This window comes from Pituophis catenifer, unplaced genomic scaffold (genome assembly GCF_029215685.1).
Source record: "Pituophis catenifer annectens isolate HBS135680 unplaced genomic scaffold, rPitCat1.0.hap2 SCAF_14, whole genome shotgun sequence".
NCBI classification, from domain to species: domain Eukaryota; kingdom Metazoa; phylum Chordata; class Lepidosauria; order Squamata; family Colubridae; genus Pituophis; species Pituophis catenifer.
The window spans coordinates 10,081,959-10,097,249 of record NW_027256894.1 but is presented as its reverse complement, the minus strand read 5'-3'; the positions used below and the strand labels follow the sequence as shown (position 1 = coordinate 10,097,249).

General features: G+C 46.8%; 1 protein-coding gene across 1 annotated transcript in view; it reads left to right on the top strand.

Moving 5' to 3' along the window:
* The first annotated feature begins 362 nt into the window (after positions 1 to 362).
* ADAMTS17 (ADAM metallopeptidase with thrombospondin type 1 motif 17) overlaps positions 363 to 15,291 on the top strand; it is a 179,507-nt gene continuing 164,578 nt past the window's right edge. Inside the window, exons 1-2 of the mRNA XM_070953589.1 lie at positions 363 to 447; positions 3,338 to 3,708. Of these exons, the coding sequence (XP_070809690.1) occupies positions 363 to 447; positions 3,338 to 3,708 (456 nt within the window). The remainder of the gene's footprint in view (positions 448 to 3,337; positions 3,709 to 15,291) is intronic.

Here is a 15,291-nt window from a genome sequence, read left to right as displayed (position 1 = left end):
GCGGGCAGGAGGTGTAGCTCCGGCAGATTAAGCTTCCAATCAGCACTTTACCTCCAAAGTTTTTTTTTTCCCACCCCCCCTTCCACTTTCTCTTCTGGCCCCCCCCTCCACCCCCACTTTTCCTTTCCTCCCTTCTCCTCCCCTTTCCTCCCTTTCTGTAAACCACGTTGAGTTTGTCTGTAGGAGTTAATTATTATTTTCTTTCCCCCCCCCCACCCCCACCCCAAAATCTGGGAGGGCTTCGCGATTAGTCCCAGCCGAGAGTTTGCTGCCTGCCTGCCTGCTGCCATCGACTCCCGCTTCCCTCCGCAATTCCCGGCTTCTGCAGCCCAGTTCCTGGGGGGCCCTCGACTACAATTAAAATGTTTGACGGCCCCTTCCTGTTCTTTACCTCGCCCCCGCTCTTCGCTCTGCTGCTCGTCCTTGGCCAAGCGAGTCCCGAGACAGGTAGGAAGACTCTGGGCTCTTCTTCCTCCCTCTTTCCCTTCCCGGAGCATCTTTGCTAGCTACGGACGGATCCCTCTCGGGAAGGGGGGAAACGGCATTGTGGGGGGGGGGGTGTGGGGGGGTGCTTGCTGCTTGCAAAACGCCTCTTAAACGATGCGGCTGGTTCGGGGAGTTTGCCAACGCCTTGCCTGCCAAGTTGCGGGGTGTTGCAAAGCCACAAAATGCGGGGTGCTGCAAAGCCCAAGATGCGGGGTGCTGCAAAGCCACAAAATGAGGGGTGCTGCAAAGCCACAAAATGAGAGGTGTTGCAAAGCCCCGAGATTTGGGGTGTTAACAAAGTCCCGAGATGCGGGGTGCTGCAAAGCCACAAAATGAGGGGTGCTGCAAAGCCACAAAATGCGAGTTGTTGCAAAGCCCCGAGATTTGGGGTGTTAACAAAGCCCCGAGATGCGGGGTGCTGCAAAGCCACAAAATGCGGGGTGTTGCAAAGCCCCGAGATTTGGGGTGTTAACAAAGTCCCGAGATGCGGGGTGCTGCAAAGCCACAAAATGAGGGGTGCTGCAAAGCCACAAAATGCGAGTTGTTGCAAAGCCCCGAGATTTGGGGTGTTAACAAAGCCCCGAGATGCGGGGTGCTGCAAAGCCACAAAATGCGGGGTGCTGCAAAGCCGAACTGCACGCGTCTTCTTCCTTCCGTACCTTCTCCCTTTCCCTCCCTCCATCTTCTGCTCTAGACGGGGAGGGGGGGTGTCCCATTCCCTCCCCCCCTTTATCCAAAAAGGACGCCTCTTGTTTCCAGATTGGAAATATCCTACTTTTGCAAGAATCGGGGGCGGTGAGCGGAACGCTTTAAGTGCCCCAACCCCCGCTAGGGTGAGAGATAGGACTGGATCGGGTGCAGAGCCGCTTTTGCGAAGCGCTTCTTGTCCCTCGGCGCGTGTGGGGGCTCTTCAAGTTTATTTATTTATTGGTTCGATTTAAATGCCGCCCTTCTCCGGAGACTCAGGGCGGCTTACAATGCATTAAGCAAGAGCCTTCATACTTTTGTATATACCTGCTTAGTAGGGCTTTCGCCCCCCCCCCCAGCAGTGTTCTTTTTTATACAAAGTCATCTTATTGCCCCCACAAACCGGGTCCTCATTTTACCTACCTCGGAAGGATGGAAGGCTGAGTCAACCTTGAGCCTGGGGAGATTTGAATTTGCAGTAATTGCAGGCAGCTGGTGTTACTTAACAGTACTTTAGTCTGCTGCGCCACCAAGGCTCAGTCAGATAGGTGCCTTTATCTGTGGTTGGGAGGGTCTCCCTTCTTCGTGTGCCCTTTGCTGCAAAACGAGAACATGTTGCCATGAAGGTTGCAATTGTGAAAAACGGTCTTAAGTCGCTTTTTTCAGCGACGTGACTTTGAACGGTCACTAAATGAGGTGTTGTAACTAGAGAACTACCTGTACTTGAGTATCTTGTAGCTGTTTTATTGTGGAATTGTGCTGTATGCTGTCAGGTTTCTTTGTGCTTGAAGATAATTGTAGGGCAGCAAGATCTGGCTGCATTCACCGGAAGTGGAAGATCTCTAGAAAGAAGTCCAGGCAGGACTTCTGTTGTGTGTTTTCTCAGTGGTGGGTTTCAAATGTTTTTACTACCGGTTCTGTGGGTGTGGTTTGGGGGATGTGGCATGGCTTGGTGGGCGTGGCAGAGGAAGGATACTGTAAAATGTCCATTCCCACCCTACTCCAGGGGAAGGATACTGCAAAATCCCCATTTCCTCCCGATCAGCTGGGACTCAGGAGGCAGAGAATAGATGGGGGCAGGGCCAGTCAGAGGTGGTATTTGCCGGTTCTCCGAACTACTCAAAATTTCCACTACCGGTTGTCCAGAATTGGTCAGAACCTGCTGAAACCCATCTCTGGTGTATCGCATTATAGCCTCCCTGGCCTTATATGCATTTGCTAAATAAATTAATTTAGAAATCTCAGTGTGAAATTCTGCAGGGCCACTGTTGGCATACAAGGTACTCTTGTGAGAGATTCCATGTAGTGCTTCCTCCTTGGTTTTCTCCAGCCTTGATCTGGAACCCTGACAAGAGATTCTGGACTTTAGCTTAGATAGTCTCCTTCAGAACTTATCTAAGTTTTTGCCTTCAGAAGCTGTGGGTGCTTCATCACTGGAGGCTTTTAAGAAGAGACTGGACCGTCACTTATCTTGAAATGGTATAGGTTCTCCTGCTTGATCAGGAGGCTGAGCAGAAGACCTCCAAGGTCCCTTCCAACTCTATTCTGATGGATTGAAATCCTGCAAATCCTAGCTCCATTCAAGAAGATAAGAAGAGCTTTCTGGATCATGCTCTGGATCTTTCTAGTCTAGCTAGATCCATTTGGGAAACTCACAGATTTAGGATGGAGGATAAGAGCATTTTTTTTTCATTGTCATGTTCTAACAACTAGCACCGAAGGTCAGGGGTTGACTCCTCCTAAGCTCAGAATGTTAACAAATTAGAGCAGGGGTCAGCAACCTGGGGCTCTGGAGCCGCATGTGGCTCTTTCATCCCTCTGCTGCGGCTCCCTGTTGCTGGTCGGCTCCACAATTGATAGGGCTTTTGGTTAGGACAGGTAGAGGAAAAAGGATGCCGCACTAGGAGGAGACTATGGTGGGGGAACCAACTTCCAGACGGCAGAGGAAAAAAGACACCGTGCTAGGAGGAGATTATGATGGGGGAACTCGACTTGCGGTCAGCTCCAGAATTGAATGGGGGCTTCCAGTTAGGACCTTTGTGGCTCTTTGAGTGTTTAAGGTTGCCGACTCCTGAATTAGAGGAAAAAAGTTGCTTTGATTACGGGAGATGGGGGTAGCTGGATGCTTTCTGATATCAACCCTTCTTCTCTTTGTCCTTTGCAGCTGTTGCGGAGCTGGCCGTGGTGATTCCAGAGCAGGTTCCTCTCGACAGAGTCCATTTTCTGCAACCTCCCAAAAGTGGCCCTAACAAGGCTCGGAGGCGACGTTCTGCATCCCTACCGTTGGCTGAAGATGCTGCCCAATTGCTTATTCGCCTGCCTCTCAGTGCTGGGCTTCATCCTACCTCTGATCTCTACCTGATGCTCCACCACGATGATCAGTTTTTGGCTCCTGGTTTCTCCATAGAAGAAATCGACGAGAACCGAAGCATTCGCCGTCATCATCAGGCAGTAGACCAGCTCTGCTTCTACACGGGCCATGTGCTCAACCGCAGTCACGAGTCTTTTGCTTCACTCAGCACCTGCGGTGGACTGGTAGTTATCAGCATCAACCTATTGTCATTGTGGTGTGTGTGTGTATGGGGATGGATAGAGGAAGGCACAGTCTTGCAGAGTGTGGGCGTTTGTAGGATAGAGATGAAGGTTTGAGGAATCAACAGGAAGGCTGGGAGAAAAAGGGGACTGGAGGCTAAAACATACGAAGAACGGTTGCAGGAACTGGGCATGGCTAGTCTAGTGAAGAGAAGGACCAGGGGAGACATTTATTTATTTATTTATTTATTTATTTATTTATTTATTTATTTATTTATTTATTTATTTATTATATTTCTATACCGCCTTTCTGCCGTACGACTCAAGGCGGTGTACAGTCAAGAACAATATAGATACACAAACAACATAAAATTGCTAATTAAAATTATTATTATTAATTCAAGGTTTTGGTTACTATCTTTAGAGCGCTCCATGGCTCAGGACCAGGGTACTTACGAGACCGCCTCCTGCCACCAATAGCCTCTCACCGACCAGTTCGCTCCCATAGAGAGGGACTCCTCAGGGTGCCGTCGGCCAAACAATGTCGACTGACGGCCCCCCAGGGGGAGAGCCTTTTCTGTGGGGGCACCCACCATCTGGAATGGGCTTCCCCCGGAGTTACGAAACATCCAAGACTTACGCATATTCCGCCGTGCCCTGAAAACATTTCTATTCCAACAAGCTGGTCTGGCCTAACTCTCCCTTTTTAATTGGCTTTTAAACTGGCTTTTAAATTGGGTTTTAAACCTCTTTAGATAAATTTGGATGTTTTTAATCTTTGAGCCTAAATTACTTAATCTGTTTCTTAATAGTTTTTAACTTCTATATGTATTTGTATTTATTATGGCTGTTCACCGCCCTGAGTCCTTCGGGAGTAGGGCGGTATACAAATATGAAAAATAAAATAAAATAAAATAAATAAATAAATTATAACATAATTTGGCCCAATTAAATAGAACCTAAAATTAGATAACATTTTAAAAACATTCACATGTTCATATGTTTAGCCCCGCTTGTTGGAACATCAGGGTCTTGAGGGCACGGCGGAAAGCACGGAGATCAGGGATATTTCGTATCTCGGGGGGCAGTTAATTCCAAAGGGTTGGAGCCCTCACAGAGAAGGCCCTCCCCCTGGGAGTCGCCAGTCGGCATAATTTGACTGACGGTACCCTGAGTAGTCCCTCCCTGTGAGAACGAACTGGTCGGTGGGAGGCTATTGGTGGCAGAAGGCGGTCTCGTAGGTACCCAGGTCCTAAGCCATGGAGCGCTTTAAAGATGATAACTAACATGATAGCAGTCTTCCAATATTTGAGGGGCTGCCACAGACGGGAAGGGATCAAGCTATTCTCCAAAGCATCTGAAGGCCAGACAAGGAATAATGGATGGAAACTGATCAAGGAGAGATTCAACCTGGAAATAAGGAGAAATTTTCTGACAGTGAGAGCAATCAACCCATGGAACAGAAGTTGCCTTCAGAGGTTGTGAGACCTTCATCACTGGAAGCTTTCAAGAAGAGACTGGACTGCCCTTTGTCAGAAATGGTGTAGGGTCTCCTGCTTGGGCAGGGGGTTGGACTAGATGACCTCCAAGGGCTCTTCCAACTCTGTTAATCTGTCCTCAAATTGGGTTCATCTCCTTGGTTGCATCACAAAGGTTGCACGTTTGTGCTAGCAAAACATTGGAGACTTTCAGTCGCATATTGATATAGAGATTCCTGTTCAGCCAACCAGACATGAGGCAGAAAAAAGATAATTCCTAAAGTATTGAATGAAAGCTGAATTTAATGGGCCACATTCAATATCCAGTCAGAAATTTAGGAATCCTCTCTCTCTCTCTTTCTCTCTCTCTTTTCTTTGGCAAACTTTGGACTTTTCTTAGCCACCTTATAATACTCTTCATGCAAATTGTGCCATTTTGACTAGATGTGTTACAGAATAGAGTTGGAAGGGACCTTGGAGGTCTTCTAATCAGGGGGGAAATCCAGCAGGATCTAACAGGTTCTGGAGAACTGGTAGCGGAAATTTTAAGTAGTTCAGAGAACTACCACCTCTGGCTGGCCTCAGAGTGGGGTGGGAATGGAGATTTTGCAGTGTCCTTCCCCTGGAGTGGGGTGGGAATGGACATTTTGCAATATCCTTCCCAGTGGTGGGTTCCTCCCGGTTCGGTCCGGTTCGGCCAAGCCGGTAGCGGTGACGATATGACGTCACTGAACCTGTTCTCCCACCCCCCCGCCCTCCCACCCCCCACGTTATTCTTACCTTTTATTTGGTCCCACCCCCAATCTATTGCTGCCTCCTGAGTCCCAGCTGATGACTAGAGGGAAAAAAACTGTTTAAACTCTTGCCGCGGGGCTTCAAAGGGCCGCCCTACAGCTGATCAGTGTTAAAAGCAAACAAATGAGTCGGGTCGTAAGTGCGAGGACCTTCCAGAAATGACTCTGACCAGCTAGCCACACCCACCTAGTCACATGACCTCCAAGCCACACCCACAAAATAAGCCAAGCCCAGAACCGGTAGTAAAAAAATTTAGAACCCACCCCTGATCCTTCCCCTGCCATGCCCACCAAGCCACACACACAGAACCGGTAGGGGAAATTTTTGGATTTCACCCCTGCTTCTAGTCTAACCCCCTGCTCAAGCAAGAGACCCTATACCACTTCAGACAAGTGACTGTCCAGTCTATTCTCAAAATCCTCCAGTGATGACACACCTACAACTTCTGGTGGCAAGCTGTTCCACTGGTTAATTGTCCTCACTGTTAGGAAGTTTCTCTTCAATTCCAGGTTGCTTCTCTCCTTGATTAGTTTCCACCCATTGTATCTTGTCCTGCCTTCTGGTGCTTTGGAGAATAAATTGACCCTCTCCTCTTCTTTGTGGCAACCTCTCAAATACTGGAATACTGTTATCGTGTCCTGTCTAGTCCTTCTTTTCTCTAGACTAGCCAAATCCTGCAACCTCTCTGGGGATTGAGTGGTGAAGTCTTCTTCACAGGGAATACCCTGTTTCCCCGAAAATAAGATAATAAGCCCAATTGGGCTTTTGAGTGCATGCACTAAAATAAGCCTCTCCATGAAAATAAGCCCTCCCCGAAAATATTTAAACGCAGAGCTGGAAATCAGGTAAGCCGGCAAGAGGAGCCCCATCTTGCTCCTCGCACCCCAAAATAATAAGACCTCCCCGAAAATAAGGCCAAGCGCTTATTTTGGGATTCAAAAAAAATATAAGACAGGGTCTTATTTTCGGAGAAACATGGTATTTCAGAGACCTGAAAGTCCTGGTAGGGATGCTGTGGTACAGATAGTCCTGGACTTACAACCATTCATTGAGGGACCAAAGTTACAACAGCACTGAAAAAAGAGATTTATTGCCATTTTTCACACTGAAGACCGTTGTAGCATCCCCATGGTCATGTGATCCAAATTCAGAGGCTTGGCCACTGATTCATATTTATGATGGTTGGAGTGTCTTCGGGGTCATGCTATCACCTTTGGCGACCTTCTAACGAGCAAAGTCAATGGGAAAGCCAGAGTCACTTAACAACCGGGTTGCTAACTTAACAACTGCTGGGATTCACTTTTCGACTAGGAGCAGGTCGTAAAATGGGGAAAAAACTCACGTAACCACCGTCTTGCTTAGCAAAGGAAATCCTGTGCTCAGTTTATTTATTTATTTCATTTTATTTTATTAAATTTCTATACCGCCCTTCTCCCGAAGGACTCAGGGCGGTGAATAGCCAGAAGATAAAACACAGAAATACAAAATTTAAAATTTAAAAAGTTGTGGTGTTAAGTCAAAGTCTACCAGTGGCAGATTCTGCGCTGAACTGGAAGTTAGACTAGGTCATTTCTAAGGTTGCTTCCGTTCCTTATATTATGAGTCTGTGTAGGACCCTCTAATAGGGATGCTGTGGCTCAGTGGCTAAGACGCTGAGCTTGTCGATTGAAAGGTCGGCAGTTCAGCGGTTCGAATCCCTAGTGCCGCGAAACAGGGTGAGCTCCCGTGACTTGTCCCAGCTTCTGCCAACCTAGCAGTTCGAAAGCACCTAAAAAATGCAAGTAGAAAAAATAGGGACCACCTTTGGTGGGAAGGGAACAGCGTTCTGTGTGCCTTTGGTGTTGAGTCATGCCGGCCACATGACCACGGAGACGTCTTCGGACAGCGCTGGCTCTTCGGCTTTGAAACGGAGATGAGCATCGCCCCCTAGAGTCGGGAACGACTAGCACGTCTGTGTGAGGGGAACCTTTACCTTTAGGACCTTCTGTCCTTTCCCTGCCTGTGTCTTATTTGCCCTTTGGGATAAAAGCTCTATGGAGTTTTAGTTTGGAAAGATGACAGAGCTTAAAAACGGAGATATATGCTCTGCCTTAGGTGAGCACCTGCAGCCAGATAATGGAATCCCAGCAGCTCCCTGATTGATGTTAGAAAAGGAGCTTACCACTAAAAGTTTCTTGGGGCTTAGAAGTGATCTGGCTACTTTCCCTTTTGAAAAGCTGTCAACATTTTTTTTCTCTCTCTCCTTTGTTAATCTCATTCATGAGCTGCCGAGCGTTCAGAACTCCCTTTCCTGGGCCTGCAGAGATGTACACACACCAATGGGTGGAAAAAACTCTCAATTAAATAAAAAAAAAAAGAGAGAGAGAGAGGAGCAGACAGGTGGGAATTTTAGCTGTGGTAACATTGATTGTCTGAGACAGGAAAGCAGCACAACAGAGAGATTATGCACTCTGCTAGCCAAAGGTTTAATGCAGAATTAGAGATGGGTGAAGCAAATCTCTTTTTTGCTTTCTTTGCAGGGTATTGCAGATAAGGGTGTGTGTGTTTTTTTTTCCACCTTTTAAATATTTTGGAAATGAGGGTTTCTTTTGCATTTGTAATGTCTTGGGATAAACAAAAGCATCCCACAAGAATCGAGTCACAAAATAGTGCAGCAAGCAACCTGCTTCATGCTACAGGCTATAGACCCTGGAGAGAAATAAGAAAATCCAAGGACATTGTGGTTTGTTGCTTTCCTCCGAGATCTGATATTGAAAATCTCCCCTGTGTTAAGTACATTGTTTGACCCTCCTTCCTGGTCCAAAAACTCTGGGATTGTTAATCGGAATCTCATCTGGGGAAGGATGAAGCCATGATTGTGAAGAGCAGTTACACTTATGACATCTGTGCACCATACATAAATCAAAATAACATGGGCTAAACAATGAGTTAAGCACTGGAGCAAGAAACATGGACCAGCTCCTATGGCTGATCCCCTTCCAGCTTTGCTAAGTGCATCAGCGTTGGCAGAGAGTAGACGGAGGGAAACACTCCACATCTTGAAAAGTACTCCTAGATCTGAAATAGAGAACATAATGTAACTTGGGACAGCTGTCGGCTTTACAAAGACCGAGCCCAGTTTTGTAAAATGCAAGAGCCCTTGCACTTAGACTTATAGCAGTGGTGGGTTTCAAATTTTTTTACTACCAGTTCTGTGGGTGTGGCTTGGTGGGCGTGGCATGGCTTGGTGGGCATGGCAGGGGAAGGATACTGTAAAATCTCCATTCCCACCCCACTCCAGGGTGAGGTTACTGCAAAATCCCCATTTCCTCCCGATCAGCTGGGACTCGGAAGGCAGAGAATAGATGGGGGCGGGGCCAGTCACAATTTTTACTATCGGTTCTCCGAACTACTCAAAATTTCTGCTTCTCCAGAACTGATCAGAACCTGCTGAAACCCACCTCTGACTTATAGACTGCTCGGTAGTGTAAACCACTACTCTGGGTGGTTTACAGTGTCAGCCTATTGCCCCCAACAATCTGGGTTCCTCATTTTACCGACCTCGGAAGGATGCAAGGCTGGCTCAAGCTTGAGCCTGGTCACCAACCTAGAACTAAGGAGAAATTTCCTAACGGAGAGTTAATCAGTTAATGAATGGAACAACTTGCCCCCAGAAGTTGTGGGTGCTTCAACACTGGAGGTTTTTAAGCAAAAACTGGACAGCCATTTGTCTGGCATAGTTTAAGGTCTTTTGCTCAAGCAGGGAGTTGGAGTAGAAGGACCTCCAAGGTCCCTTCCAACTCTGTTATTCAGGATCGAACTCCAGACTGCGGGCAGAGTTTTCCTGCAATACTGCCTTCTAACCACTGCACCACCAGGGCGCTGTTTTGGCGATGGAGACAGAAAAGCATTAAGGCAACTGAGACTGGTGTTTTGTTTTGTTTTTTAATTTGATTTATATGCCGCCCTTCTCTGGAGACTCAGGGTGGCTTACAATGCGTTAAGCAATAGCCTTCATACTTTTGTATATTTATACAAATTCAGTTTATTGCCCCCACAAACTGGGTCCGCAATTTACACACCTTAGAAAGGATGGAAGGCTGAGTCGACCTTGAGCCTGGTGAGAATTGAACTCGCAGTAATTGCAGGCAGCTGGATGTTAAATGCTGCCTTTAGGAGGCATTAGCCTCCTACGCCATTCAGGCTCTGGGTTGCCTCCCTAGTAGCCGTATTCTGAACTTAAATGGCTTCTGGTTTTTTTCCCCCCCTCTGTCTCTGAATCTACTTTTTGCATTATAGAATGAGCTGAAAGTATTGGTGATTGAGTTCCATTGTTAAGTGGAATTCCACCCCATTCTGTGACCTTCCTTGCCACAGTTGTTAAAACGAATCACTGCAGTTGAGTGAGTCATGCGGTTGCTAAGTGAATCTGGCTTCCCCATTGACTTTGCCTGTAAGAAAGTCACAAAAAGGGACGGTGCAACCGTCGTAAATATGAGTCAGTGGCCAAGCGTCTGAATTTTGATCACCTGACACGGGAAGGCTATACGGCAGTGATGGCTAACCTTTTTGCCGTCGCGTGCCAAAAGCGGGGGAGCGTGTAGGGTCACACACGTGTGTGCCCACACCCACAATTCAATGCGCCTCACCCCCCCCCCCCGCGCATGCATACCCGACCCCCCCATGGTCCCCCTGTTTTTGGCTCACAATGGCCTGGTGGGGCCAGTAGGCCTGTTTTTTCGCCCTCCCCAGGCTCCAGAAGCTTTCTAGGAGTGAAAACGGCCTTCTCCACCCCTCCTGGAGGCCCTCTGGAGGCTGGAAACAACCCGTTTGCCAACTTCCAATATGCCCAGAAGGCCTGAAAATCAGTTGGCCTGCGTGCTCATGTGTGCTGCAGCTGAGCTAGGGCAATGCTCGCGTGCCCACCGATATGGCTTCACGTGCCACCTGTGGCACGCGTGCCATAGGTTCGCCATCACGGCTATAAGGGTTGTAAGTGTGAAAAATGGTCACGAGTCACTTTTTTTCAGTGCTGTTGTAACTTGGAACTGTCATAAGTTGAGGGCTACCTGTATAAGACTGGTTAGCTTGTTAGCGCCCGAATATTGATCACATTTCCATGGAGATGCTGCAAAAGTTGTAAATGTGCAAAATGGTCATAAGTCATTTCTTTCAGTGCCATTGTAACTTCAAACGGTCTCTAAATAAATGGTCGTAAGTCGAGGATCACTTATAGTCCTCAGCCAGCCTGTCTGGCATCACCATGTCATCCATTTCCTCATAATAATCCTCCAATAATTCCTTTGTGGAAGTCTCCAGAAGTTTTGAGACCAAGTCAGAGAAGAATTTACCTCGCTTAAGACCCATCGGCTCACTTTACTTGACAAATTAAATTTGCAAGTTAAAGCAAATTAAACTGGCTTCCTTCCTTGACAAATTCAGTAGCCCTATTTTTTTTTTTTTTTGTCTTACGTGGTGCTTGAACTCAGATTTGGCCCATCATTTTTGGCTTGGGGTTTCGTACTAAGGAAACAGAATTATTAGGGGAAAGCATAGTACAGTTAATCATGGATAACCCCGCTGTAGTAACACAGCTTATGCGTGTTTTAAATTTAATTGCACTGTCTAGAAATATGACACAGTAGAAAAACTTGTGGGAGGTCTCATTCCCATATAGATTATTCCTGTCTGGAGTTGCCGCTTCAGACGCTGGGGAGAGATCATGTTTCTCTCTACTCATAATTTCATTCACTTAGAAAACTACCGTAGAAAAACTACCTTTCTTTCTTTTTAGAAGAAAGTTGGAGGGTTGAATTCTCACTGTACATCAAAAACTACAGATACGGTAAATGCAGACCATGGAAAATGTAATGCTTCGTTTAACGTGGAAAGCATCATTCCGGAGAAAAAATTATATACGGATAGTCCTTGATTTATGACCGTAATTCAGTGGTGAAATGTAAAATTTGTTACTATCGGTTCTGTGGGCGTGGCTTGGTGGGGTGTAATGTGACTGGGTGGGCATGGCCAACTTTTTTTTTTTTTTTTACTTTTAAAAGCATTTTTTCTACAACCTCTTCGGCCGAAGAGGTTGAAGAAAAAAATGCTTTTAAAGGGCTCTGACGATCCCAGCTCAGTTGCCTGATCATCAGAGGCTTTTATTTTCTTTTAAAAGCATTTTTTTTTTGCTTTTAAAAGGAAAAAAAAAGCCTCTGACGATCAGGCAACGTCAGAGCCCTTTAAAAGCATTTTTTAAACAACCTCTTCGGCCGAAGAGGTTGTAGAAAAAATGCTTTTAAAAGTAAAAAAAAAAGGCTCCAATTATCACGCGGCTGAGCTGGGCGTGGGGGAGGGGAGGGATTTTTGCTACCGGTTCTCCAAACCACCCGCCGCCATCGCTACCGGATCAGGCGATCCGGTCTGAACCGGGAGCATTTCACCCCTGCCGCAATTGGAACTGGAATTTTGCTTGTAACCTCGTGATGATTGTAAATCCGGGCAGCCTGATTTAATGACCATTTTTAAAGGGGACATTAAATGAATAACGCTGTCGAAAGCCCAAATCTATTCTTGCAAGGGGACATATTTTGCCGGAAACCAGCAAAAATGTCACAGATTGTGGTCACATATCTGTGGGATGCTGCACCCAGTTGTAAATATAAAGCAGTAACCAAGTGTCCGAAGGCTGTCGTGCGAACTGGAGGAGGTGGGGCAGCATGAGATTTTACCACGTTCAGAAGTGCCATGAAGCACCTTTTCTGAGCTCCTTAAACTCTGACTGGTCACTAAACGAGTCATCATAGATTGAGGAGTATCTGTGTGTGACCACTAAGATTGGATATTGACTTGATGTGGCACAATCCAAAGGTGTGAAGCAAGTCACCAACGGAAAGGAATTTCTTTTATTTTTATTTTATTTAGAAAATGTACGGCATTACTAACTGTACCGTGTTTCCCCGAAAATAAGACCCTGTCTTATATTTTTTTGAACGCTGAAATAAGCGCTTGGCCTTATTGCCATGCGCTCAAAAGCCCTTTACCTTTACCTTTAAACGTGACCATGGGGCCAGCCAGAGGTGGTATTTGCCGGTTCTCCGAACTGCTCAAAATTTCCACTACCGGTTCTCCAGAACCTGTCGGAACCTGTTGGATTTCACCCCTGGCCTATACCCATATATATTATATGACACAGAGAAACAACACAGTGTAGGTCGGATGTCTACATGTACATGGAGTGAAAAGGAGAGTTCCCCTCCTTTTTGCTAGTGTCTGAATGCTGCGTAAAGGAAAGAAGGGGGGCAGAATTGTTATTTCTACAGCACAAATAAGCAGACAATTCTATTCTCTATTCTCTCTGCCTCTGTGCTTCCCCCTCTTCTGTGGAGAGCTAAGCCAAGGAATGTTTAGGCCTCCACGTATATTCGGAAGAAAATCTGCATGAAGAAACATGACCAAAATATGCACCTGTTCTTGGATCTTTAATTACAAAGTGGAGAGGGGGGCTATTCTTTGGAACATGTCTCTGCATAGCTACTCTACATTTGCATGTTAGGAAAGCTCCTCCCCGAACCCTCGAGATAACCTTTTTAAAAGACCCTAAAGCATTTAAAAGACCAGAAAGACCAAAAAGCTAATACAATCCTGGGTTGTATATTTATTTATTGTTTATTTATTTATTGGTTCGATTTATATGCCGCCCTTTTCCGGAGACTCAGGGCGGCTTACAATGCGTTAAGCAATAACCTTCATACTTTTGTATATACCTCCTTAGTAGGGCTTTCGGGGGGCCCCTAAGCGGTGTTCTTTTTTTATATACAAAGTCAGCTTATTGCCCCCACAATCCGGGTCCTCATTTTACCTACCTCGAAAGGATGGAAGGCTAAGTCAACCTTGAGCCTGGTGAGATTTGAACTTGCACTAATTGCAGGCAGCTGGTGTTACTTAACAGTGCTTTAGTCTGCTGTGCTACCAAGGCTCTATAAACAGAGGCATAGAATCAAGATCGTGTGAAGTATTAGTGCTGCTTTACAAATCCCTAGTAAGGCCACACCTGGAATACTGCCAACCAATTTTGGTCACCGTACTACAAAAAAGATGTTAAGACTTTGGAAAAAGTTCAAAGAAGAGCAACTAAAAGACTGGAGACTTTTGGGTCTGGCGAGTCTAACGAAAAGAAGAATTAGGGGTGACGTGATAGCAGTATTCCAGTATTTGAGGGGCTGCCACAAAGAAGAAGAGGGGGTCAATTTATTCTCCAAAGCACCAGAGGGCAGGACAAGAAACAATGGTGGGAAACTAATCAAAGAGAGAAGCAACTAGGAATTAAGGAGAATCTTCCTAACAGTGAGGTTTTGAAGAAGAGTCTAGACCAGTGACGGCTAACCTTTTTGCTGTTGCGTGCCAAAAGTGGGGGGAGCACCGGGGGGGGCGCGTGCGTGCCCACACCCATAATTTAATGCACCCCGTCCCCCCACGCATGCACACAGGACCCTCTGTGCTCCCCCCACTTTTGCCACACAATGGCACAGTGGGCCCAGTAGGCCCGTTTTTTCGCTCTCCCCAGGCTCCAGAGTCTTTCTAGGAGCCTGGGGAGGACGAAAACGGCCTCCCCCCTCCCACAGAGGCCATCCAGAAGCTGGAAACGGCCCGTTTCCCAACTTCTGATGGAACCAGAAGGCCATTTTTTTCGCTCTCCCCAGGCTCCAGAAGCTTTCTAGGAGCCTGGGGAGGGCGAAAACAGCCTTCCCCACCCACCCCTGAGGCCCTCTGGAGGCTAGAAACAGCCTGTTTCCTGACTTCCGGTGAGCCCGGAAGGGCCGAAAATCAGCTGGTTGGCACGCATATGCATGCTGGAGCTGAGCTAGGAGAATGCTCGCCGATATGGCTTCACGTGCCACAGGGTAGCCTCACGGGTCTAGACAGTCATCTGACTGAAATGCTATAGGTTCTCCTGCTTGAGCAGGAGCTGGACTAGAAGACCTCCGAGGTCCCTTCCAGGTCATTCATTCAATTCGAAGTGGATTTGTCATTGAGAAGCTAAGCGATGGCCCAGTGGTGCCCTCTACTGACAGTTGACTCAAATAACCATTCCGTGTATTTCAGCGCATTTCAATGCTGTCCAATGACTTCTACGGGCAGTCCTCGACTTACAACAGTTCATTTAGTGACAGTTCAAAGTTACAACGTCACTAAAAAAAGTGACTGAGGACCATTTTCCAGACTTACGGACGTTGCGGCATCCCCGTGGTCACGTGATCAAAATCCAGAAGCTTGGCAATCGACTCATATTTATGACAGTTGCAGTGTCCCATGTGAACCGCTTTTGTGACCTTCT